Source organism: Rutilus rutilus (genome assembly GCF_951802725.1).
Source record: "Rutilus rutilus genome assembly, chromosome: 6".
Classification (NCBI taxonomy): domain Eukaryota; kingdom Metazoa; phylum Chordata; class Actinopteri; order Cypriniformes; family Leuciscidae; genus Rutilus; species Rutilus rutilus.
The window spans coordinates 49,831,716-49,857,670 of NC_140214.1; the positions used below are offsets into that span (position 1 = coordinate 49,831,716).

Consider the following 25,955-nt stretch of genomic DNA (forward strand, 5'->3'; position numbering starts at 1 on the left):
ACTCACGAGGGTCAGCTCTGGCCACTTCTCATTGGGCTCTGGCTGACGCGGCTGAGGACACTCGCGCATTTCCTCTGTGTTGGAACAGACTGTGGGTCCGGCTGTATTCTGGACCGAGGATATACACTCTCCAGACACCAGATGATAGCCTCCCTCCAGTTCAGCCCAGAGGTGTCTGTACAGGGTGATGGTAATTCTCCCCGATCCAGAACAGTGACTTCAGGGTCTCGTCGTCAAAGGGGCTGGTGACAGTTAGAATGTTAGGGTTACTAATGATAGTAAGAATAAATAACTCATCAGAAATTAAATCCTCCACTGGATCAAGTCGCTCCTCAAAATGAAACCGAAACCACAGTCGTGCTCTTCTTCTGAGGTAAATTCTTCTAGGATTATTACTTACCGCATCCCAAAATTATATAAAGTAAATTAATCTAATAAAACTTGATATGCTTTATCGAGTTGATGTGGGCGTTGACTTTGCATTGGATCACGTCAGATCACTACCATATGAAAAGCACACGTAGTGTTTGCATTAGTGGTAATGATTTCACACGAGAACGACTGGCATCTCTCTCTCTTTTCATACCGATTAAATAAAAAGAGAATATCTGTTTTCATTTAGATCATTAAAAAGCAGACACTTAAATGTTTCTATAGATATATTGCTCATGTCTTTGTTGTCACGGTAGGTGGCTGATAACAAAAGAGCATAACGAAGGAGATACTCAAAATAGTCTTTAAATGAAAATACCACCTAGGAAACACACAGGAGATAACTTGAAGAACCGAATAGCACACTCAAACACAGACGAGACAGGACAATTAACTGAACAAAATAGGGAGTACTTATACTAGAACTAAATGAGGGAGCTAATGAGTTAATTAACAAGGGCCTTTATTTTACAAAAGCACAATGTTTTGTTTTGATTGTAAGTAGACACATGTAAAAATAGACCATTTACACTTTTGAATGAAGTATTGCTTTTAGCTGTATGACCATAAATTGAGTAGTTTAAGATGATTTCACTGCTATGTGAAAAAAAAATCCAACAGAACGTGCCGGCATAAAAAGTGGTATGCACTTGGGAAAAGAATGCTGTAAAGAAGATGCTATGAGGATGAAGAAAGAACTTCTATGAATTTCTACTACCAAATAAAAATTTGGTTTGACCACCCTTAGCCTTTAAAACTACTTTTGTCTTATCTTCAGTTGTGGAGTTTGTGAGTAAGCTTTGCGGGTAGATTTCTCTAAATGTCTTGGAGATGTTTCCCCAGTTCTTATGGATTTAGTCCGTCTCAGTTTTTGCGGTCTCATGTAAGTCAGTGATGGGGATATTATGGGGATATCTGTGGGAACTGCACAAAAATATTACCAGATTATTACAATTAATGGCAAAAAGGAATGTTTGTAAATGTAAACTGATATTTCCTACTGGCACAATAAAGCAAAAGATATACATTTTGCTCCTCAGTGAAAATGCCACACAGTAAATACTGTCATGGATACTTCCAGTGTAGACACTTTTATTAATTTCTTATTTTATTACTGACTCAAGAACACAAATAACTCACCTGCAGTTAAATACATTTGAATAATTTAAAGTATTGTGCGAAATTACTGCTTAAATACTCTTTAAATCCATTTCCTAGGTGATTATGCACAACTCGCTCTTAAAATTGACTTTTTGGAGAATGGAATCTACAAGATTCCCATTATAATCACAGACTCTGGTGAGATACCGTTGTCCAACACCTCGTATCTGCAAGTGAAGGTCTGTCAGTGTGATCTTAATGGAGACTGCACAGACCAGGAGCGCATCGTGACCGCAGGGATCAGCACAGGAGTGATTATCACCCTCCTGCTCTGCATCATCACCCTCCTCAGTGAGTCACAATGATCATTTGCAGGGTAAATGTGTCAAATAATTGTCTTAAATATAATGTCACAAAGCAAAATACCTTTCTTGAGCTTCACCCTTTCAGTGTCGATGCTGAAAAGGAAAACAAATGTTTTGTTCCATTTGCATTAATTACTTTCTCTCTGTGTAGTCCTTGTGTTGTTGTTCGTTGTGTGGATGAAAAGGAGAGATAAAGAACGACTGGCCAAGCAGCTGCTGATTGACCCAGAGGAGGACATCAGAGACAACATCCTGAAATATGATGAAGAGGGAGGAGGCGAGGAAGACCAGGTACTGTCCACTAACTCTAACTGGTTCATTTTAAACTAAAAAGACTTTTAGCATTTTTAGATTTGAATTAAAAACTTTTAGCTCCTTTTTCTTGGTACTACAGTAATGAAAAACGTCTCAGGTTACGTATGTAACCCTGGTTCCCTGATAGGGAATGAGACGCTGCGTTTGAGACGCGGTGGGAACGCTCTGCGTGATTGCGTCGTGAAGCACGTGTATAATCAGTCCAATGGAACGAAGGAACGTCATCAGTGACGTCACCGACCAGGAAGGTATAAATAACCCTTGAGATCAGATCAAACCAGCTTCTGATAAGCCTGAAGCAAGTCGATCAAGGCAAGCAGGAAGTATGGCAGGCGAACGCAGCGTCTCGTTCCCTATCAGGGAACCAGGGTTACATACGTAACCTGAGACGTTCCCTTTCAAGGGAACTCGAGCTGCGTTTGAGACGCGGTGGGAACCCCATACCCACTCAGCCATAATGACGATGTGCCTGTTCTGTATGAAGTACCCTGAGCATACTAAGAAGCAAGCAACCTGACCCCAGGAGTGGAGAGGTCCAAGTCATAAAATCTCACAAACGTATGCGGGGAGGACCATCCTGCCGCATTACAAATGTCTAAAAGGGAAACTCCCGAAATTAAAGCCGTAGAGGCAGCCATACTCCTCGTAGAATGGGCCCGAACAGTCAAAGGTGAAGGCTGTCCGGCCGCTTCATATGCCAGTGAAATAGCCTCAACTATCCACTTACTCATAATCTGTTTTGATGCAGGACACCCTTTCTTAGGTGCTCCGAAGCAGACAAATAATTGTTCCGATTTACGCCACAGGGCAGCTCTGTGGACGTAAGCATCCAACGCCCGCACAGGGCATAACAGATTCAGGTTTTCCTGGTCTGGGGTATTAAATGGTGGAGGATAAAAGGCCTGCAGCACAATTGGGCCCCCAACATTAGTAGGGACCTTAGGAATGTAACCCAGTCTAGGGTGAAGAAATGCTTTCACCATACCAGGTGCAAATTCCAGACACGATGGAGCCACCGACAAGGCTTGTAAATCACCAATTCTCTTGATAGAGGAAATAGCAAGAAGAAATAAAGTTTTTAGAGTAAGGAACTTTTCTGAAACCTCCTCAATGGGCTCGAAGGGAGCCAAAGCCAGACCCTCAAGTACAATGGCCAAATCCCATGCCGGTGCTCTAGAGTGCAATACAGGTTTCAACCTCAAAGTGCCACGGAGAAAACGAATAATTAGAGGATCTCTCCCAACTGAAGTACCCGCCAGAGGGGTATGATATGCAGATATAGCCGCTACGTACACCTTTAAGGTGGAAGGAGATAATCCAGCAGAGAAACGGTCTTGTAGAAAATCGAGAACTGTACCAATAGGGCAGTTAACAGGATTCAAATTACGATCTCTACACCATGTAGAAAATAGTTTCCATTTCAAAGCATAAAGTTTCCTCGTGGAAGGAGCTCTGGATTGAAGGATGGTCTCAACGACCTCAGTCGAGAGACCAGATTCTATGAGCTGGGCCCCCTCAGAGGCCAAGCCCACAACTTCCACAACTCTGGGCGAGGGTGAAATATCGTGCCCTTTGCTTGGGACAGCAGGTCCCTCCTGACGGGAATCTCCATCGGAGAGCCGTCCAGAAGTGATACCAGATCCGAGAACCAAACTCGGGTTGGCCAGTACGGAGCTATTAATAGTAGATGAGCCCCTTCCCGGCGAACTCTCTCCAGAACTCCCGGGAGCATAGATACTGGGGGGAACCCGTACAGATGTAGCCTCGGCCACACCTGCACCATTGCATCCAGTCCGAGAGGGGCTGGATGTGTGAGGGAGAACCAAAGAGGACAATGGGTTGAGTCTGATGATGCGAAAAGGTCGACTCGGGCTCGCCCATATTTCTCCCACAGAAGCTCCACCACCTCGGGGTGAAGCCTCCACTCCCCGGGCCTCAGCCCCTGTCTTGACAGAATCCTACTGCTCCTACATTCAGATGCCCCGGAATATATACTGCCCTGAGGGACAGTAATTTCCCCTGGGCCCATAGGAGGATCTGATGAGCCAGCTAGCACAGTGGTCGAGACCTCAGACCCCCCTGATGGTTGATGTATGAGACCACCGACGTGTTGTCCGTGCGGACCAACACGTGGTGGCCTCTCAGGTCTGGCAGGAAGTGTTTCAGAGCATAAAATACGGCCATCATTTCTAAACAATTTATGTGCCAAGACAGATGATGGTCCCGCCAAAGACCTGACACTGAGCGTCCGCTCATGACTGCGCCCCACCCCGTGAGGGAAGCGTCTGTCGAAAGCGTTACGCGTCGACAAGACACCCCCAACACTGGGCCCTGGGCGAGGAACCAAGGTTTCTTCCACATGACCAAAGCACGAAGGCATCGCCGCGTGACCTTGATCATGCGAAACGGATTTCCCCTCGGGGAAAACCCCCTGGTCCTGAGCCACCACTGCAAAGGTCTCATGTACAGAAGGCCAAAAGTAATTACGTTGGACGCCGCTGCCATGAGCCCCAACAATCTTTGAAATTGTTTGACAGTGAGTGACTGGCCTAGTTTTACCCCTTTTACAGCTGTGAGAATCGCTGATATTCGCGCAGGAGACAGACGTGCCTGCATTGTTATTGAATCCCAAATTACTCCTAGAAAAGTGGTCCTCTGTGCTGGGAGGAGCACACTCTTTTTGGAGTTGAGCCGTAACCCCAACTTTTCTATATGAGCCAGAACGACACCTCGATGCCGAACTGCCATCTGCTCTGACTGAGCAAGAATCAACCAATCGTCTAGATAGTTTAATATGCGAATGCCCTGGAGTCTCAGTGGAGCCAGCGCTGCATCCACACATTTTGTAAAGGTGCGGGGTGATAAACCTAGGCCGAAGGGAAGAACCCGATATTGGTATGCTTCGCCCCCGAAAGCAAACCTCAGGAACTTCCTGTGATGAGGATGAATCGATACATGGAAGTATGCGTCCTTCAAGTCTATTGTCACAAACCAGTCCTCGGACTGAATCTGTGATACAATCTGTTTGACATTATCAGTTGGCCATTCAATATTTAACTTGGCAACAGCACGAGTTAAAACCTCCATAAGCTCCTCATCCCCCGAAATACGAGCTGGCGAACACTCGTCTTCAATATTATGTTCAACTTCCACGGCATCCAGTTCCTCAGAACTGGATAGCCGCAACAATGGTGCCTCAACCCGGGGAGGAGAAGCCGCAGAGCGGGCTCCTTCCTGGGCTGAAGCACCGGATTCAGCAGGTAAGGGTTGAGAAAGGGCGGGGCCCGTCTCAAACCCCGCTACTAAATCCATATGCGAACCCCAAGATGAAAGCCTCCGCTGTGCCTCGGCAGCAGCGGGACCCGCACCTCGGGGAACGCGAACCGAACCGTCCTCCTCGAAGAACGCCCGGCGAGAGCGGAGCGTCCGCAAGGACAGCTTAACGCAATGCTCACAGTCAGCTCCCTCGAGAACTGACTGGGCATGCTCCACTCCCAAACAAAAAACACAAAGCAGATGTGTGTCCCCACCCGTGATGAAACGAGGGCAGGGCACAACACAACGCTTGTATTCTTGCTTATTCGCCATTTTATATATATATATATTGAGCTTGACAGACAACAATAAATATGACAGGGACAGATATACAGAGAGCGCTTGCTGAAGACAACAGAAGCTGGTTTGATCTGATCTCAAGGGTTATTTATACCTTCCTGGTCGGTGACGTCACTGATGACGTTCCTTCGTTCCATTGGACTGATTATACACGTGCTTCACGACGCAATCACGCAGAGCGTTCCCACCGCGTCTCAAACGCAGCTCGAGTTCCCTTGAAAGGGAACATCAGAGGGGTGACCCTTCAAAATTATAAGGAGGGTGGAATACTTTAAATGTCATCAGCCTCTCTCCACAATATGACTTAAGAAGATACCTTTATATTGTATATAATTTGAGAACATAAAATCATTTGTGTAACCATATAGTGATTGGTACTGAGGATGTAGTGATTTTTGATCACGTCACCTAAGGTCTACTTATGAGTGTATCGGATGATTCCTCCCTCCTTTTACCCCAGGCACCAAATTTCACCTTAACAGTTTGAACGTCATGAAATTGTATGACGTGGTGACGGCACAGAGTCACATTCCAGTAGTTGTTTCCCCACTGGGCTGGGGTGTGCTGAGCATCTGTTTGAAGCCAAGAGGGTCAGATGGGGCATCCTGCTCAAATTTGCCCATTGACCTCTGTTCTTCATGGCCTCCTAATCATCACCATAAAAACTCATTGGCTCAAGGTCTCCTCTCCACCAGTAAGCTGGTGTGTGGTGGGCGTTCTGGCGCAATATGGCTGCCGTCGCATCATCCAGGTGGATGCTGCACATTGGTGGTGGTTGAGGAGATACCCCCTTCTATGTAAAGTGCTTTGAGTACCTAGAAAATCGCTATATACTGTAAATGTAATGAATTATTAGTGTTATTTTGAGTTTTTTAGAATTATTAATGAGATTGCAGTCCTACTGACGAAAGATGCAATCGAGCCGGTCCCTCCAGCGGAAATGAAGACCGGCTTTTACAGCCCGTACTTCATTGTACCCAATAAAAGTGGTGGGTTATGACCTATCTTGGACCTGCGTTTCCTGAACCGGTCCCTTCACAGGCTGCCGTTCAAAATGCTTATGCAGCAATGCATTTTCAAAGTGCATCCGTCCCCAAGATTGGTTTGCAGCGATTGACCTGAAGGACGTGTCCTTTCATGTCTCGATTTTCCCACGACACAGACCGTTTCTTTGCTTTGCGTTCGAGGGACGGGCATATTAGTAAAAAGTCTTACCCTTCGGGCTGGCCCTGTCGCCCCATGTCCTCACGAAAGTCGCGGAGGCGGCCATTGCTCCCATGTGCGAGCGTGGGGTTCGTGTCAACTACCTCGAAGACTGGCTTATCCTGGCCCAGTTGAGAGAGCAGTTGTATGGTGCTCAGTCACCTCAGCCACCTAGGGCTTCGGGTCAACTGTGAAAAGAGCAAACTCACCCGCGGGCAGAGGATCTTGGACTCGATCAACATGACAGAGGCCCGTGTCCAGAGGCCTCACAGTAACGCCGCTCAGATTGCTTCATATGAGGCCGCTCCAACACTGGCTCCATGATCAAGTCCAGAGATGGGCGTGGCAGAGTGGCTTGTGCCGGGTCCAAGTGACCCCGCATTGTCGCCAAACTCTGAGCTTGTGGTCGGACCCTTCATTCCTGCAGGCAGGTGTTCCCCTAGATCAAGTGATCAGGCATTCTGTGGTCTCCACGGATGCCTCTGCCACGGGCTGGGGGGCCACGTACAATGGGCATGCAGCTTCAGATCTGTGGATGGGGCCGTTGCGTACATCAACCGCCAGGGTGGTCTGTGTTTTCGCTGCATGTCACAACTCGCCCACCATCTCCTTCTTGGAATAAGAAGCATCTGAGGTCGCTTCATGCTTTTTACATTCCGGGCCTGCTCAACAGTGCAGCTGACGAGCTCTCATGGCAGCTGGTGCTACCGGGAGAATGGTGACTCCACCCCCAGCTGGTCCAGCTGATTTGGAGGCGCTTCAGGACCTCACAGATAGATCTGTTTGCCGCCCCGGACACGTAGCACTTCCAGCTGTTTTACTCCCTGACCGAGAACTTGCTCTCTCAGAGTTGGGGCACCCTATGGCACCCGCGCCCGGACGTCTGGAAACTTGGCATTCTGCCGTCACTTTCCTGTGTAGCCTCCCCCTTCGGGTGGAGCCACCTCAGTGACATTCCATATGTCGCACTGCCCCTCCGGCCAGTCCATATGTGGATTCTCCACATGTTACCTCCCTTCGGGCAGGATGTGGCTCCGCAGTGTCCCTCTCCCCTGGAAAGGCATGCTTTCCCAGTGTTATCCAAGAGTTCCACTGTGTGGGTTATAATGGAACAGCAGTCCGAACTCCCTCTACGCAGGCCTTCCGCCCCAGCCAGTTGGGGGTCTGAGAGTCTTGCTTAGGGCGCTGGATGTGGCTTCAACCGTGGCGTTTTCCATAGCTTACATCGAACGTGAGCGACTGATAGCGAATGTCACGGTTACTAATGTAAGCCTCGATCCCTGAAGGAGGGTACGGGAGATGTAACGTCCCCTCGCCACGGTTACTGACCATTGCTGTACGGCCGAACACTTCTCGGCTCCTCAGCGTAAAACAATATGCGATGCACCTTCTGCTCGTTATAGAGCTGGTAAGTCCCGCCCCTTCCGCCAACCCCACTGGACCTCTAGGTTGAAAAATCATCAATGCAAGTGAATGGGAGAAAATAATTATTTTCTGGTCCCGTTTGAATTGTGCCATGAATGTGAACATATGTTGTCTGTGATTTTTTTATATAATCTTTCGTGTGAAGAATGCTACAATTTAGCAGGTAGAAGTTTGATACGGTTAGACTTTGTGTGAGAGCACTTTGTGGACTACAACTCTTCGCTGCTTTCGACGCGTTTGAAACGTCACCACCATTCGCACACGGACACTAGCTCACGGATCCGCTAAACATGACTGTGTCTTTGGTGCACTTCACCGCCTTCTTTCAGGGAGAGGACAAAATCGTTGAGGTTGGCGAAAACCACGGGTAAGTCAACTTTATGGGGTGACGTCACATAGGCGACATGTAGTCTTTCTCGTTATGTCTTTTCCACAACTGCTAGCCGAAGAATCATACCATATAGTGTCAAACTCGTAACATGAAAGATTATATAAAAAATTCACAGACAACATATGTTCACATTCATGGCACAATTCAAACGGGACCAGAAAATAATTATTTTCTCCCATTCACTTGCATTGACGGTTTTTCAACCTAGAGGTCCAGCGGGGTTTTACGGAAGGGGCGGGACTTACCAGCTCTATATGCTTGCGCTCCAAGCAGAGCAGCTGATGCAATTATCACATGCCAATGTGCATTGGCTCATTTTAATACTCTCAAGGTAGATTGGTCTCTCAAGGCGATCCCAATTACGTTGTCACGTCGACGTTACATCACCCGTTCCCTCCTTCAGGGAACGAGGGTTACGTTAGTAACCGAGACGTTACTTTGTCTTCATCTATGTGGATTACCTGAGTTTGTTTTCATTAAAGAACCCTTTTGTTTATTGAAAGCTTATTTCAACTCTCCTTCATCATCATCATCATCATCTGGACCTAACCATGACACCAATGCAGTGTTGACAGAACTGGGCTCTAATAGGGTCATATTTCTTGGTTCTAGTAAGAACTCGAGCTGCTGCGTTTAGATGCAGAAAATGAAACTGTTCGGTTCTTTGTCAAACTTTAGTTTGATTTAGTTAGATTTAGTGTGAAAACTTCCCCAGCTATAGAAGATACTTTCAAAGTCTTTAAGGCTTCCGGTAAGCTGCTGCCCCTAAAACAAAAGTGAACTGACCTAGTGTCACGACCCCTGTATGTGTCTTGTGTTTTGTAGGACTTTTATGTTAAAGTGTATTCTTAGTACTTCTCAAACTCAACAGCAATAAAACAGAATTCCTCATCATTGGCTCCAAATCCACACTTGGCAAAACCAATAACCCCACTCTCACCATCGACGGCACCATTGTCTCCCCATCTCCCCAGGCACGCAACCTTGGCTTGATTTTTGATTCAACCCTCTCCCTTGATCCCCACATCCGTCAGGTCATTAAAACATCCTTCTTTCACCTCCGCAATGTTGCTAAAATCAGACCCTCACTCACACCCCCTGCTGCTGAAAGACTCATTCACGCCTTCATCTCCTCACGACTGGACTACTGCAACTCACTACTCCTTGGTATAAGCTCAACTTACATAAAAAGACTACAACTGGTCCAAAACGCAGCCGCCCGACTCATCACCCGCTCCAGATCCTGGCACCACATCACTCCAGTTTTAAAACAACTGCACTGGCTTCCCATTTCCCACCGGATCAAATACAAAATTCTGGATCATACCTACAAAGCCATCCACCACCTGGCCCCATCATACCTCACTGACCTCCAATTCCCCTACCAACCCTCACGGTCCCTCAGATCCAACTCAGCCGGTCTCCTATCCATCCCCAAGTCCAAACTCTGCAGTTTTGGGGACAGAGCTTTCTCGAGGGCAGCTCCAAGGCTCTGGAACTCCCTTACCATCTTTCAGTCCCGCCTCAAGACCCATCTCTTCACCTCTGCCTATCCATAGCCCCCATTCTCCTTTCCTGTTGTTGTTTTATTTATCTGCCCTGTAAAGCGACTTTGAGTTAGAGAAAAGCGCTATAAAAATTCAATTTATTATTATTATTAGGATTAGTTCCCCATTGTTTCTGTGTTCACTTCCTGTGCTTGATTCCTGTTTTGCCTTGTGCCTTGTTTGTCACCATAGTTACCTTCATTAGTTTTCATGACATCAATTATCAACACCTGTCCCTTGTTCCTTGTTAGCCTGACTATTTAAACCTCTGTGCTTCAGTTGTTGTTTGTCGGTTGTTGCTTCTGTATGTGTTCTCCAGTCGTTGTTCTCCAGTCGTTATTCTCCAGCCTTCTCTTTGTGGATTTTACCCTTGTTCCTGTATTATTTTGCGTTTATGCTTGTCTATTAAAGCTTGTGCTTGCATCTGGATTCTCTCTCTGCCTCGTCCCTGCTTACACGTTACACCTAGGATCTTTTATATGGTTTAACATGACACAGATTTGAAAAAATAATACTAACTCTATTTGCAAGAAAAGAAGTGGTCTGTGCATCAATATTGTTTCCTCTTCACCATACACAAAAGTAAACAAACGTCTTCTGCTAATGCTACGCTCCTATTGTCGACACCACCACCAAGTGCTTTGGCTATGTGCTTGCAGAACGACACAGACACACCAACACAGTTCTATGAATGCTAACAATGGTCTTAATGCTTTTGCACTTTTGTGTTTGCAAACAGGATTATGACCTGAGCCAGCTGCAGCAGCCAGATACAGAGGCTCATGGCATCCGCAGGTTGGATGAGAGACCTCTGCATCCCGAGCCCCATTACCCTATCAGATCCACCGTACCTCATCCTGGAGATATTGGAGATTTCATCAGTGAGGTGAAGTAGCACTATACAAGCATCACACAAACAAAATACTATTAGATAGACACGGTAACACTTTACAATACAGGTGCACTAATATGCATTAATTCATGCTTAACTAATGCACAGATAATCATGTGTTAGTGTATGACTCATGAAAAACTAAACCATTAATGAATGATTACTGCATCAGCAACTAATAAAGATTCTATATGGTTAATATATTAGGTAATATATGAATTGTTATTAATTAAATGTGTCATAATGTATTAACTTCTTAATAACACATTTTATTAAGTAAAAGTGTAAATTAATGCGTTATTACCACCAATTACCACAATTGGCCAAAGCCATGTACTTCAACTTCCAGTTGTCTGCTTTAATTAATCATTAACTAATGATTTGCAAATGTATTATTATGTTATGACTATGAGGCACGTGCACGTTTGCACATGCAGTGAATGTAATGCCGGTGAATGTGTGTGAAGGACGGGTGAGTTGGGCTGCACACAAGTATCAGCACACAGAATCTGAACTCCTGACGCTGTTACACTGTGTTTACACTGGACGAGACCAGCTGTCTACACTGGACATGACTGACCATCGCAAGTCCATTTGTCCTTCGTAACAGAAGTAGCACAAGAGCTCGAGTACGTCAGAGATAGAGTGTGGCATCAGTTTACTGTTGGGGTTTTGTTGTGTAGTTTTGTCCAGTGTAGTATCACTGACTATAATGGACGTTCTGTTGTCTTTGTCCAGTCTAGACACAGTGTTATGAAATAGCAGATCTCGACCGCATGTTCTCAGTGTACCTCCACCTCAAGCTGAACCTGACATAGTCCTGTGCCATGAACAACAACAAGGTTCATCGGACTCAGTGAAATCTTGGTTGTACATGGTTGGAAATTGAAATCCACAATTAGTTAATACTTATGTGCATCAACCAAGGGCGTAGGTTTGGCCTCAGCTTTGGTGGGGACATCAGATATATTCTATTCTTAAATATTAAATTCTTAGGCTACACTCACAAATACATAACATACATTACATAAATAGAATGTAGAAACGAAAAATGTCTCAGATCCACTGTTTATGTTGACTGCAAGATTCTAAGTTAAGGTCAGCTAATTAACATTCAGTGACTTGCTAACGTACAGTAGCATTCTAGCGCGACTTCTATGAGTCTATCAGTGCTGTGCTGCACAGCCTAATCAATACTCTTAACCTTAGTTGAAAGATTGCTGCTGCTAGGTTTAACTGTAACAACATCCTGGGTAACACATACACCAATACTATTTTCCACAGTAGAATCTGCATTTGAAAGCCTGGTCAGTCACTACTACTGCTAGTTTATTTGTGTGGCTAGTTATTTTGCCTACTTACACTCTGCTTTATGAAAAAGCTTCGTATGTCCCCTTTCTTCTTCTTGGGTGGCATAGCTGATCTATCTACAAAGTACAAAAAGTGGCAAAAAACGGAATATTAAAATGTTTGAGAGAGAGACAGCCCTGGTAACTTACCGTCGGCGTCGTCGACACACACGCGCGCGCGCGCGCACACACAAACACACACACACACCACCCGCTCGCTGCCAGTGCAAGCACAAAAGTAGTCCCGGCCCGCGCGTGTAGCCTGTCAGATACACCGCCGCCAATCAAATTACGGCGTTTCTTGTACTGTCGTTGTTTTGGCCGTTGGAATCGATCCAAATAGCAGCGCAAAGATCCAAATAGCAGTTCAAAGGAGCTTGCTAAATATTGGTGGGGACAAATTTGTCATCTCAAAATATTGATTGGGACTAGTACCTAGCGTCCCCCCCTAAACCTACGCCCATGGCATCAACAAGTAATAACATAATGATACATTTGCAAATCATTAGCTAATGATTAAAGCAGACAACTGGAAGTTGAAGTACATGATTTCAACCCATTGTGGTAATTAACACATTAATTTAGTTAATAAAATAAGTTAAGGAATTAATACATTATGACACATTTAATTAATAACAATTCATATATTACCTAATCTATTAATCATTTAGAATCTTTATTAGTTGCTGATGCAGTAATCATTAATTAATGGTTTAGTTCTTCATGAGTCATACACTAACACATGATTATCTGTGCATTAGTTAAGCATGAATTAATGCATATTAGTGCACCCGTATTGTAAAGTGTTACCGAAAACACAGTTGAAAACTACAGATTGTGTGGTACAGCAGGTGTGTTGTTGCTAGTACTGTCTTACTGTGATAAACTCAGGACCGTGTCTGACTTCAGGTGCCCTAGGTAAGATCGTTTATCCTCAAGGGGGATGGGGGCTGTGGTGGGCAGTGAGGGGGTTTGGGTGTAACGCTCATTGGCACCCGCTTTCACTGGGGCAGAAAACAACCCTGTGCCACCTTATGTGTAAAACAAGGACTTAATGGTGGAGGGTGTATTTCACTGAAGAGTGTGAGTGTTTGAGATAATATTTGTATATAATAATAATAATAATAAACTTTATTTTTATATAGCGCCTTTAAAAAGCATCTCAAAGTGCTTCACAAAACATAAAACCTACAATAGAACAAACAATGCATTAATAAAATAAAACAATGAAATGTATGATAAATAACAATAATATAGTAATTCTAAACAGTTATATAAAAGCTACCCTAAACAAATAAGTTCTCAGGGAAGATTTAAAAACACTAAGAGATTCAGCTTGCCTAATCTCCACAGGCAGGGAATTCCACAGTTTTGGAGCATTCGCCGAAAGGCCCTATCACCCATGGATTTAAGTCTAGTATTCGGGACAATTAAAAGGCCGGCTTCCGAGGAGCGAAGATCACGTACTGGTGTGTAAGAGGTTAAAAGTTCAGTGATATACAGAGGTGTCAGACCATGCAAGGCCTTATAAGTAAGCATTAGAATTTTAAAATCAACACGGAATCTGATAGGCAGCCAGTGTAAGGATTCCAGTACAGGGGTAATGTGATCCCCTGCTCTATTACCAGATAGAATTCGAGCGGCTGCATTCTGCACCATCTGTAGTTTGTTAAGGGTAGCTTTTGAGACCCCGGCCAGCAAGGCATTACAGTAATCAATTCTAGAGAATACAAAGATGTTAATTAGCTTTTCAGCCGCAGGTAGTGACAACATGGGACGCAATTTGGCTATATTTTTTAGATGAAAAAATTATGTCTTAACAGTGCTCTGGACATGAGGAACAAATGTTAGGTTACTATCAAATATTACTCCCAAATTTTTTAATTTTGTTTGAAAATGAAGTGTAGAACCTTCTACACTTAAAGCTGGAGACCCAGCCTTACGTAGCTGGTGGGGGGAGCCAACGAGCATTACTTCCGTCTTGTCACTGTTCAGACATAGAAAATTACTAAACATCCATTTTTTTTAATCTCAGAAATACATACAGAAAGATAAGATACAGCCACATTAACGTCAGGATATATCTGAGGCAGGTGTGGATATTACAGTCATGAGTTCTGCCACAACTAAAAACCTTTCATAACTCTGCAAGTGTTTGATCAAAGGACAACATTTTATATGTATCTACTTTAGGGAAAATACAATAAATTTTTACCAGATAATAAATTGCACCTTGAATGACTGATCATTATTAAATGTAGAGGATACATACTACATGAGATTGTGTGCCCCTTTTAGTTAGAAGCTGAAATTGTTTCTACTAATAAGTCTGGAAACATGAGAGCTAGATTAAAAATCATTTCCTCTGAATCCTTTAGTACCCCCAAATCACTTGTTAATTTCTATTTGTACACAAATGTTTGTACACAATTTGAGGTTGTTGTTTTTTTAAACAACTTTTTTCTAAATCATCCTAGGCAATTTGTCTGATTTGCACAAAACTGGGTACCCACCATCTTAAGATACTCCTGACGAAAAGTTTGGCATATATGGGCTGATGCATTTTTAGGTCATTTTAAGTCAATTTTATTTGTATAGCACTTTGCACTATAAACATTGTTTCAAAAGCAGCTTTCTTAAAAAAATGTGTCCTAGCATCTCAGACCATAGGTAGGGAAACACTTCAGATGGATGGCCAGTCCATCACAGCCATTATGACTAATCGGCCTATATCTTGTTCGCGCAACATTCAAACTTCACAAAATGTATAGAATGCCAAATTGATTTGTTAAAAAATTACATAATGATTTTAGGAAGTCAATAGCTATGGAGTATGAGTTTTTAATTTAAGCAAGCTTTCTCATGGGAGCCCCTCTCACTAAGGCTGCATTTACATTCACAAGCGCAGAAAAACAAACAAAAAACAGATAGCATGAAAAAGTGAAAAAGCAACGGTGGCAAATGACTTCAACTCAGATGGACACCAACCACAATCACATGACTCTTTTCAATTTATTTATTCATTTATTTGACATGGACATTGCAATTAAACATAGTACAAAACAAGTGTTACAAAATGTTACAAAACAATGGCTCTTGACGAAAGCTCAACCCAGTGGTGTCATGTTGAAGTGTTATGTCTTTTGAGCATTTGGGGCGTAGAGAAAGTACAAGGAAAATGCAGTTCGCATTGCTCAAGAAATGCTAAATTCCATTGCAGATTGTGATGGTTTTACTTCCTTTTCAGCCTCAGTATGTCTACATTGTTTCACCAAACTTATAGTGTAAATGCAGATATCAGATAAGAGTAACCTTTAAAAGAAGATGTCTGAATGGTCATCAAATAAATCATATGTAGTCAATAAATTGAAATTGGGCATTAAGGCCTGTGTAAATGTGCCCTAAGTCACCTTTTCCAGCTCCAACCGCTTAACCAGCTGCTCTGTCACCAGTTACTGCGGTTCACACAGAAAACACAGCCAGAACACTCAATTCCTCAGATTTTTTCTATTTACCTGAAATTCTAAATTTGATCCTTTAATCCATTCGTCTTTCTCTGATCTCCAATTACTGGACAGAAACACTACAGTCCAGACACTGGTCCAAAAACACCTCAAATCAGTATTGGCCAGTTCAGCCATTCCAGCATGCATCAGGCATTCCCCCTGAAAAAAAAAAAAAAGATTTTCCATGAATTGATGCTCTTCTAAAATTTCAGCACATTGGCTATTTTCACCAGTAATCACAGTAATAAAGGAATGGTTTACAGTTTAAACTGCAAACAAACTTTGAGCTACTACAACATTACACACAGATAAAGTGGTAACAGTGGAATCACTGTTTTACTCCAAAAAAGTCAGGAAAAAAACATTCTTACTTTGGCAATTGTGGCTTTATTATATAATTAGTTAAATAATTTATGTTATAATTTATGTTGTAATCTAATCTATATTACTTTGTACCAATTAGCCTACTAAACTAATGCTTAGACACTTTCGGTCTCTCTCGCGCACTGTCGCTCGCTCGCGCAGTTCGTTTGTCCAGTCCGGCGCCTCATATCGAAGATGTGTGGCGAGTGACTAGCCGCAGCCGCAGGTGAGTTGTTGTTGTGTGGAATCTGGTGCGCGGCATGGCGGCAGCCGGGTGGTGGGCGTACCCAAAACAAGGATAGGAAGCGGCAGCATTGCTGATACTTTTTTTAGCTCAAAATAGGCAGAAATGACATGCATTGTGAATGTCAGACTTATAATCATTTTCATTCCGTCTCGTCAACGAAAACTCGAAAACGTCTCGTCATGTTTTTGTCACCTTAGAGCCATTTTTAGCTAGTCATCGTCGCGTTATCGTCATAAAAAAAAAAGGTGCGTCAACGAAATCATTTCGTTATCGTCATCGTTGACGAAAACAACATTGCTTTCAACTGAGGTTGTGGAGACCATACACAGTCCAGAGCTCCCTCCACGGGGAAATTGTATGCTTTGAAGTGGAGGTTTTTCTTTCATGGTGCAGAGAACGTCAGCTGGACCCGGCCAACTGCCCTGTTGGTTCAGTGTTAGAATTTCTGCAGTATGTTTCCCTGCAGGGTTATCTCCCTCCAGCTTAAATGTGTACGTGGCGGCTATAGCTTCTTACCACACTTCTTTGGGTGGTGCATCATTGGTGAGAGACCCTTTGGGTGGTACTCTGAGACTAAGACCTGCACTGTGCACGAGATTTCCAGCCTCTATTTGGCCATCATGTTGGAAGGCCTTACGGTTGGCTCCCTTATCAGAATCAGAATCAGAATCAGAAAGAGCTTTATTGCCAAGTGTGCTTGCACCCACAAGGAATTTTTCTTGGTACTGAAGCTTCCAGTGCACATATACAAATACAAATACAACAAGAACATAGTAATACAAATTCTAAGAATAAAAATATATAAAAAATAAATAAAAATAGTATAAAAGTAAAAAAGTAGGGTCACAGTCGAAGAGGTTCCAGAAAGGTTCCTCACCCTAAAGACTATGTTCCTTCTTGTTATCTCGTCTCTCAAAAGAATTGCTGACTTGCAGGCCCTGTCGGTCTCTCCTTCGTGCCTAGAATTTTCACCGGCAAAGTGAAAGCCTTTCTTCACCCTCGACCGGGTTATGTGTCCATGGTCCCTACTAACATTTCAGGGCCCATAATGTTGTTGACCTTTTGTCCTCCTCCCTTTCATTTTGCAAGATTCAATGGTTTTGAGTGGAGAGCATCATTTTTACCTAAAATGGGAAGTTTGGGGAATTGGGTGATTATTGGTATATATGGAATTGGTATATTCTTTGTTTACATGCATTTTGTTTTGCCTTATATTTAAATACTATGCTTTTTAAATGCCTGTAAGGCCCGCTATATTGGCCCAATTGCCGGTTCGCCAATACACGGGGAAGGAATCACGTGCTCTGTCCTCACTCATGCGAAGTATTGGTTGATTAAATGCAATATATTAATCATATATTTACTCGTTAATTCATCTGACTCCATAAATGAAAGGTTTTAATAATATCTGTGCCTCACTAAAAGTGAGTGAGTGTTTGACTATTCCGTTTAACTCTTCAAAGAAAATAATATCAAAGTCAGTGAGAATAATCAAATGTAACAATTTATTATGTCAGGTAAATGTATCATGCCAATTTCATAATCAATTCAAAGATAATCGATACAAAACATCAAATGCTCTGGAATAGAGAGAAGATGCAAACCCAACATTAAGAAATACGTTAGGCTGAGAGATCTATATCTCCCAGCCTAACGGACCGATCTGAAGTACAGAAAAGGCCCCGATCTCCCTGCTGCACCTCCTTAAATAGACAAACCTTTCACCTGGAAGTGTGTGTGACCAGATGTTCAAATAGTCGTATAATAGTCGTCCTAACCCTAACCCAAACCCTAACCCAAACCACACATAAATGGAAAGTTTATTTATTCAGCTTTCAGATGATGTTTAAATCTCAATTTTAAAAAATTTACCCATGTGACTGGTTTTGTGGTCCAGGGTCACGTATGTAGGGATCTTTGCTTTATCAAAGTGATTTTGACATCAAAGCTCAGCGAGAGCGATTAGAGACAGACAGCTCTGTATGCTTTAGAAACGTTCTCATGGTAATTTGTCTGTGCAGCGCCGCTTCAAGTGCCTAAGTCATGAAACATGAAAGTGATAACAAAATCAACCATGACACCATCAGTACTTTTTACATTAAAAATCAAGTACTTTTGTACATTTACTTTTGAATAGGAGTACTTAATACTTTTACTAGTACTTGATTTATGTACTTCATCCACCACTGACTTTAAGTATGCTTAAATGTATACTTTTATACACTAAAAAGTGGCCACATTGAATCCCAAGTTGTATTGAACAACTTACAGAACAGCAATAGTAAAATGACAAGTATAGTACTAGTACATTGATATTAGTATATACGTTACCTCAAGGGGAATGTGCTTGTGGAGTTCGAGGGCATGGAGGGAAGCCTGGCCTAAACTCTCCCGCCTCTGAGAGTAACTAACCCTAACCCTAACTCTAACCCTAACCCTATTATGAGGATTTGGAAGAGGTTACTCCGTCCCTGCTGGTTCCACCCAGCTCCAAGTCTACTGCATCTCTCCTCTTCCACCCAGCCTCCCTCTCCCACCTCCAATACCAAAGCAAGCCAGTCCTCCGGCCCTCCCTCCTCTGCTTCCCTTCAGTTCCTCGGCTCCTCCTCTGTTTACTCCACTCTGGTGCATGGATCAACCTCCAGCTCTGCCGTGGTAAATGGATCCCTCGGGTCTGCCTCGGAGCGCCGAGCCCGTCACTCCACCTTAGCCCGTCACCCAAACGGCTCCACCTTGGCTCATCTCTCCTTCAGACAGGCGTTCTTATGGCTCCACCTCAGTCCCACTGGATCTAGCTCAGTTCTCTGGCACCCTGGCTCCACCTCGGCCGCTCGTCACCACGGGTCCGCCTTGGGCTCCAGGACCTAGAGTGTCGTCCGGTCTCTGTGTTTCCTCAGCTCCACTAGGGTCTTCAACTCTCCTGGTTGTAACCCTGACCCCACCCTGGCTCCTCCCACCACCGGTTCTGCCATGGGCCTTCATCCTGGCACTATTCTGAGCTGTAATCTCCATCATCTCCTCCCTGGCTCCTCCATGGTGTTTTGGTTTAACTTGTCAAGATCACATTTGCCTGTGTTGTTAAAGTTAACTGGTACTGTGTACATTGTCTTTGCAGGGTCTAAGGGCTGCTGATAAAGATCTAACTGCTCCACCGTATGACTCCCTGTTAGTGTTCGACTACGAGGGTAACGGCTCTACTGCAGGATCACTCAGCTCCATCATCTCCTCCAGCAGTGATGGAGACCAGGATTACGATTACCTCAAAGACTGGGGTCCACGCTTCACAAAACTAGCTGACATGTATGGTGGCACAGATGAGTGAAAGACAAGAAGAGAGGAACACCACAGCATTTCAGATGACAGCTGCAGAAATGTGTTTTAAAGGATCAATACAAGCAAACAACAGCATCCCAAGGCAAAATGTTAATAATTAACTCAAGGCTTAAAGTAATAGTTATGCATAACTGTGGAACACTTTCAGAGTATGATACTCGTTACACTTGAACTTTACAGTATAGAAGCACAGGGATTTAATGTGCCTTTTTGTACATTTGTTTGGGATCTGAATGATTTATGTTCAAGGCTTTACTTATACTGACTTAAGGAGTGATTTTGAGATTTAAGAATGTGTTTATCTATGATACAAATAATCATGCTTTTCTTTTTTGCTTACAAACTGTTTTTCAAAAGGATTATATAACTTTCTTTTTTTTCACAGATTGCAAGACAGATTGTAAGACACTATACAGTTCACAGGATTCTTAGGCTATCTGTTCAACACAAATTTATCAATGCACATAGTTTGAAATAAAAGAAAAGTAATAACTGAAACGTTTGTAACTTTCCTACATTAATTGTGGTTACATTACACTGCATGTACACAAGTTTGTGCTTCACAGTAAAGAAAAAGTATTTTATTAATTAAAGAGCAGAATTAATTTCTAAATGACTTCTAAATAGTTAAATTCAGCTCAACGAGAGTTCATGTCAGATTGGATTTTTCATCATTTTACATGAAAATTTGTTTTGCAACGGATGATTGTCCACAGGAATATATTAAAGAGAATAAAGGAAACCACACGGGGAAACATCATAGAGTGTCAGCTGGCAGTTGAATGACTTAACTCGGGTACGTACAACAGTCTTTCTGTATTGAAGGATAGACTGGGACAGATGAAGATGAAGATGAAGATGCACGAACAGGAGTCAGGTAAGTCTTGCACTGGTGTGAGAGACCAGACCAGACAGCTTACCCCTGATTTCCACCAACTGCGGAACGGCTGCGTGTCGGCTCTGTGCTCCGCTGTCCTTCAATACCCACCAGGTCCGGATTTGTTGCGGAACGGCTGAAGTCACGAGGACCCACTAGATCTCGTGAATTCACGTATGATCACGCGATATAAGTGCTGAATTGCTGCGGAGCTCTCCGGCATCTGGCAAAAATATAAGCTCTGCGTATCTGCTCCGGAGGGCTGGGGATCGCCGGAGTCGGAACGCAGCCGTTCCGCAATTCAGTGAAAACACACACATTGACTTTAATGGAAACCTATTGACTCCGCCGCCGTTCTGGAGCCGTTCCGCAGTTGGTGGAAATCAGGGGTTAGTGAAGGTGAGTGTGGGCTTTTATCCAGGATCCGGTTAATCAATCACAGGTGTAGAGAATCAGTATTCAGGAAAATTGAATTTTCCCTCTGTCCTGCAGTTTTAGATTTGTATTCAAACTATTCAAAGTGGACAATTCAACATTACATGGAGACAGGAAGCAGGAAATAAAATAAAATGCAAAGTATATAAACAGATAAACAGATAATACCTTAAAAAAATGATGAGATTTTCATAGAACATTTTACATTTTTCATTGTAAACTTTTGTATTCACATAAGTAGACTGGCGATCAATTCAGGCCAGAGCTCAAATCTTACACTACACTTTTGAGTAAAGGAGTCATGTGACTGTGGCCTGACGGCTGGAGCAGGAAAGCGTTCCCCGCCTAGATACAGCAGTGTCACAGTGAGAGCCTGCTTCTGATTGGAGGACACTGAAACTGAGTCCACAAGAGGGGTTGTTTCCTCCTCTTTCAGCTCATTTAAAGTTTGGTCCACTGTCATCTACAAGCATGGAGCTGTATCTGGCCATTCTTACCCTCACTCTGTTTCTCTCAACTCATGCTCAATGTAAGTCTTACTTTCTATATTAGATTTTAAATGTGAAAAGCCTGTACAATGATGTTGATTTCATGAAGTACACTAATTACTTAAGATATATATATATATATATATATATATATATATATATATATATATATATATATATATATATATATAAGGTTTTCTAATTTTTAATTTATCTTTTCTCTTCCATTTCAGTTATACACAACTTTTTCAACATTGATGGATGTTCTGATACAGAAAAAGAAAGTATGGTTGGATCTGATGGAGAGGAGATATTTCATGCTGACTTTAAGCTAAAGGAGGGAGTGAATACATTACCTGATTTTGCAGATCCTATGAGCTTTCCAGGATTTTATGAAACGAGCCTTGCAGAACAAGAAGTATGCAAAGAAAACTTAGCTGTATGCATTAAAGCTTGCAACAACCCACCAGAGGAACTGGGTACGATGTGAATTTGCACTGTAAAGCATGACTACAGTTTTGCATGAGTTTTAAAGTTTTACTGTAATACATATAACATTCACATTAATCTGTTTGGAAACAGAAATGAAATGAGCTCCATATTCTGCATTCAGTGTCATCAAGATTTTGGTTAAGCTTGAGTTTTGGCTCACAATTATATTTGATATGTATGAGATTAGTTTTCCTATGAAAGAACTTTCTTTGAATGAGGTCAGATTTACTCCTGCAAAGTTTAACAGTTTTCTGTGTTCACAGACCCCCCCGAGACCTCCATCTACCCAAAGAATGATGTTGAGCTGGGTGTAGAGAACACCCTGATCTGTCACGTGACTGGGTTCTTTCCTCCGCCTGTCGACGTCTCATGGACTAAGAACAATGTCATGGTGACAGAAGGTGTGAGTCTGAGCCAGTACCGGCCAAGGAGCGATGGAAACTTCCACATGTTCTCCTCTCTGAAGATCATTCCTGGAGAGAGAGACATCTACAGCTGCACGGTGAACCACAGAGCCCTCCAGGGACCACAGACAATAATATGGGGTAAGAAAATCAAATCAAGCTACTATAATTTATGTTGTTTTCTGTATGAATGATGTATGCATAAAACAACTTACTCTGCGGTACAAATGAAATACCAAGAGCAGAATGGATTTTACTATGAAACCTTCTGCTGTGAATGCATCTGCTCGACAGCTGTTTTAACCTTCACACACCGTGTGATGATTGACAGGTGTCGGAGGGGTGTCTGCTGTGCCACCCAGTGTGGGTCCGGTGCTGTTCTGTGGAGTGGGGATGACTCTGGCCCTGCTGGGACTGGCTACTGGAATCTGTTACTGTATTAAAGGAGCTGCAACTGACAATACAGATCTGGCAAAAAAAGAAAAACAATTAATGCAATGGACCTACAAATAAAGACCATTTCTTGAGGGTTTCAATACAGTGCATTTGTGTGCCATTGTAGATGACGGACAGCACTGCTGGTGTTGAAGATCGAGAGATTCATAACCCTAATCATCTGGCTGAACCTTGAAAGTACTTGAAGTCACCCCATACAATCTTTGCTTGTGATGAAGCACTATTGAGTCTTTGTTTTTACATTACATTTGCAGTTCATCAAAAGTAATCTAGACAAATCATAATCTTTATATTGAGTGACTTAATGATTCAAATAAGACACTTTTGCTACCTTCATGTTAAATGTAGTAGCATTTTTTCATGGATGGAAATGTTGCATTTTTTTGTACTTAAAATGAAGCCATTACAAATTAAACATTTAAAACTGCAGTTTTTACACTATTGTTAAAATATTATTGTTACAATTATTATAGAACATAAAATTCTACATTTTTTATAATTTGTGTCATACATTCCAAATAAAGATTGAAATGTCTTTGGCAGATTTATTGAAATAGGTGTGCATTGCTTTGTATCTGGACATGTACTGTAGTAGGGTTAGGGTTAGGGTTAGGGTTAGGGTTAGGGTTCAGTGCTGGTAGTGGGCGGTACGCTTCTATAGTTTAATCTGTAGCGTACCTCACTTTTTCTTGCGTGCCTGCGCTTCTCACATGTTGAGGTGATAGATTTAAACCAAGGAGGATATTTTACAGTGATGTGTCATTCATGTTAAAGGACTTTTGTGTAGACATTTTTAAAATGTTTAAACAGGTTCTGATAGAGAAACATGATGGCCATTAAAAACATGACATACTAAACCTGTCAAACCTGCCATTAGCTGATGTGGCTGTAGTAATCAATGATGAAGGAGTATAAACTAACACATTATTTAACAATGACCAGCCACTGGGGTTTCGTGAATATTTTTATTTTAACATAAGTTTTATTTATAACTAAGACACCATATTTACCAGATTATGATGCGCAATAGTCATTTATGACACAAAGGACAAACAAAATGCATAAATCTTGTTTATTGGTAATAAATACTGATACATTTAATCTTTTTAAACAACTTATGAACACTGTTTTTTTTTCAGGCTGGGAAAGTGGGATATTGAGTGTGGTGCACAACCTTATAACACAAGGCTTCCCAAATCTGAAATAATAATACTATATTTTCCCAAAATTGTTAGATTATTACATATCTAGCTAGGCTATTCTAGTAGTGTACAATGCAGCTTCAATAAACTGATCACTAGTGTGGGCAATTGCAACATGTTTGCTCTGTTTAATTGGGTTTCAGTGTTCTTATTTGCCTGAGTTTCCTTTGCTTACTAGTTTCCATGTTTTTTTAAACGAGTTAACACCTGAAGGCTGTTTCATAAAGTGTGTTAAGAAAACAGGATTTCAGTCCAAAACCTGATTTAAATTAACGGGGCTAAAGCGGTTCCATAAAGGACAATTTAAGTTCACGCAATCCCACTAATTTGACCCAAGTTCAATGAGTCAAGATCATTTGATGTGCACGCTATTCTTAAGCAGCCCTAAAGGCTGATCATGGATCAAATCAAGCCACCATGGTAAACAGCATATATATTTGTGCTGTTTAATGCGTTTGATGTGTGGTTTTTCTCAGTGCATAACTGATATTTCACAGCTACCCGTATATTCCCCATCTGTAAATGTTAGGAAGTCATGTAAATATTTCCAATTTGCTGTCAGGAGTGCAAGGCTTATGAACGAGACAGATGGAGCGCAATAGAATTGGAGCGCAATAATTCTGACTAAAATATGTAGTTTGCTAAAAGTAAAACAGAATAATATACCTATACCTATATAAATATTTAAGACCTACAGTAATGCGTAAATCCAATACTGACACACGTCACAAACGGTTTGATCACTGAAGACATAACCGCCAAGACGGACATTTTAACATAACTCTTGTTTGTTGCCTGCTCTTGTGCAGTAAGCCTCAAAGAAGAACACAATTCAGTACTTGCATACCGACAGGCGGCAAGCGCTCACAGAAACCCTCAGCCAGTCTGACCAAGGTTGAGCCGAGAATACACAGTGTGATTTTCATCTGGTTTTGAGCTGATTTCTGACTCAGGAGTTCAGCTTTGAGACGAGAGGCAATGGTGGACGGGGGATGCACACACCTCATCTGGATGACGATAAGAAGACAGGTAATTCTTGACCCACACAGGAGATGATGGAGACACGAAGGAGAAGGGAACACACAGGAGATCCGTTGGAGAATCGCAGAAGCTCTGGAGAACAGGAGAGTAATACTTTTGTATAAACGAGGCCAGAATGTGCGTAGCCAAGGTGTGTGCTTCTATCTGTGAGGCGATGAGGTGTTGATCAGTGACAGGTGCAGGTGATCAATACTCTGCAGACGGTGCTCATTGTGATTGGCTGTCGGTGGAGCCTGGCAAATCCCTGACAACCGTTTAGTGTGAGCACAAAAATCATCATCCTTTACATCACATGCAATCTACTCGTACAGTGAGGTTGTAAAGAGTTGGCATTTAACAAAAGCATTGCTGAAATCGCACAGTGTATGCTCGGCTTTGATATGTCAGTCCCGAAGTGAGTTCTCTTTCATGGTACACTGCGCTTTTAATAACCCATTTAGTACTATTATAATGATGAGTCAGTGTCAGGCAGCACA

The 25,955-nt window shown here is 42.6% G+C and overlaps 2 protein-coding genes across 2 annotated transcripts in view; both read left to right on the forward strand.

Moving 5' to 3' along the window:
- LOC311291903 (cadherin-2) overlaps positions 1-20,586 on the forward strand; it is an 86,473-nt gene extending 65,887 nt beyond the window's left edge. The window contains exons 13-16 of the mRNA XM_084411258.1: positions 1,651-1,884; positions 2,050-2,189; positions 11,134-11,280; positions 19,867-20,586. Of these exons, the coding sequence (XP_084267384.1) occupies positions 1,651-1,884; positions 2,050-2,189; positions 11,134-11,280; positions 19,867-20,073 (728 nt within the window). The 3' untranslated portion in view covers positions 20,074-20,586. The remainder of the gene's footprint in view (positions 1-1,650; positions 1,885-2,049; positions 2,190-11,133; positions 11,281-19,866) is intronic.
- Positions 20,587-21,837: 1,251 nt separating this feature from the next.
- On the forward strand, positions 21,838-23,780 carry LOC311292024 (RLA class II histocompatibility antigen, DP alpha-1 chain). The gene is made up of 4 exons (XM_084411455.1): positions 21,838-21,925; positions 22,118-22,363; positions 22,640-22,921; positions 23,112-23,780. Exons 1-4 carry the CDS (start codon positions 21,868-21,870, stop codon positions 23,291-23,293), a joined length of 768 nt encoding a protein of 255 aa, XP_084267581.1. The 5' UTR covers positions 21,838-21,867; the 3' UTR covers positions 23,294-23,780.
- Positions 23,781-25,955: the final 2,175 nt, after the last annotated feature.

Coding starts and splice junctions, on each gene's coding strand:
- LOC311292024 (XM_084411455.1), top strand. CDS start 21,868: ATGGAGCTGTATCTGGCCATTCTTACCCTCACTCTGTTTCTCTCAACT. Junction 21,926..22,117: donor TCTCTCAACTCATGCTCAAT/GTAAGTCTTACT, acceptor CTTCCATTTCAG/TTATACACAACTTTTTCAAC. Junction 22,364..22,639: donor CAACCCACCAGAGGAACTGG/GTACGATGTGAA, acceptor CTGTGTTCACAG/ACCCCCCCGAGACCTCCATC.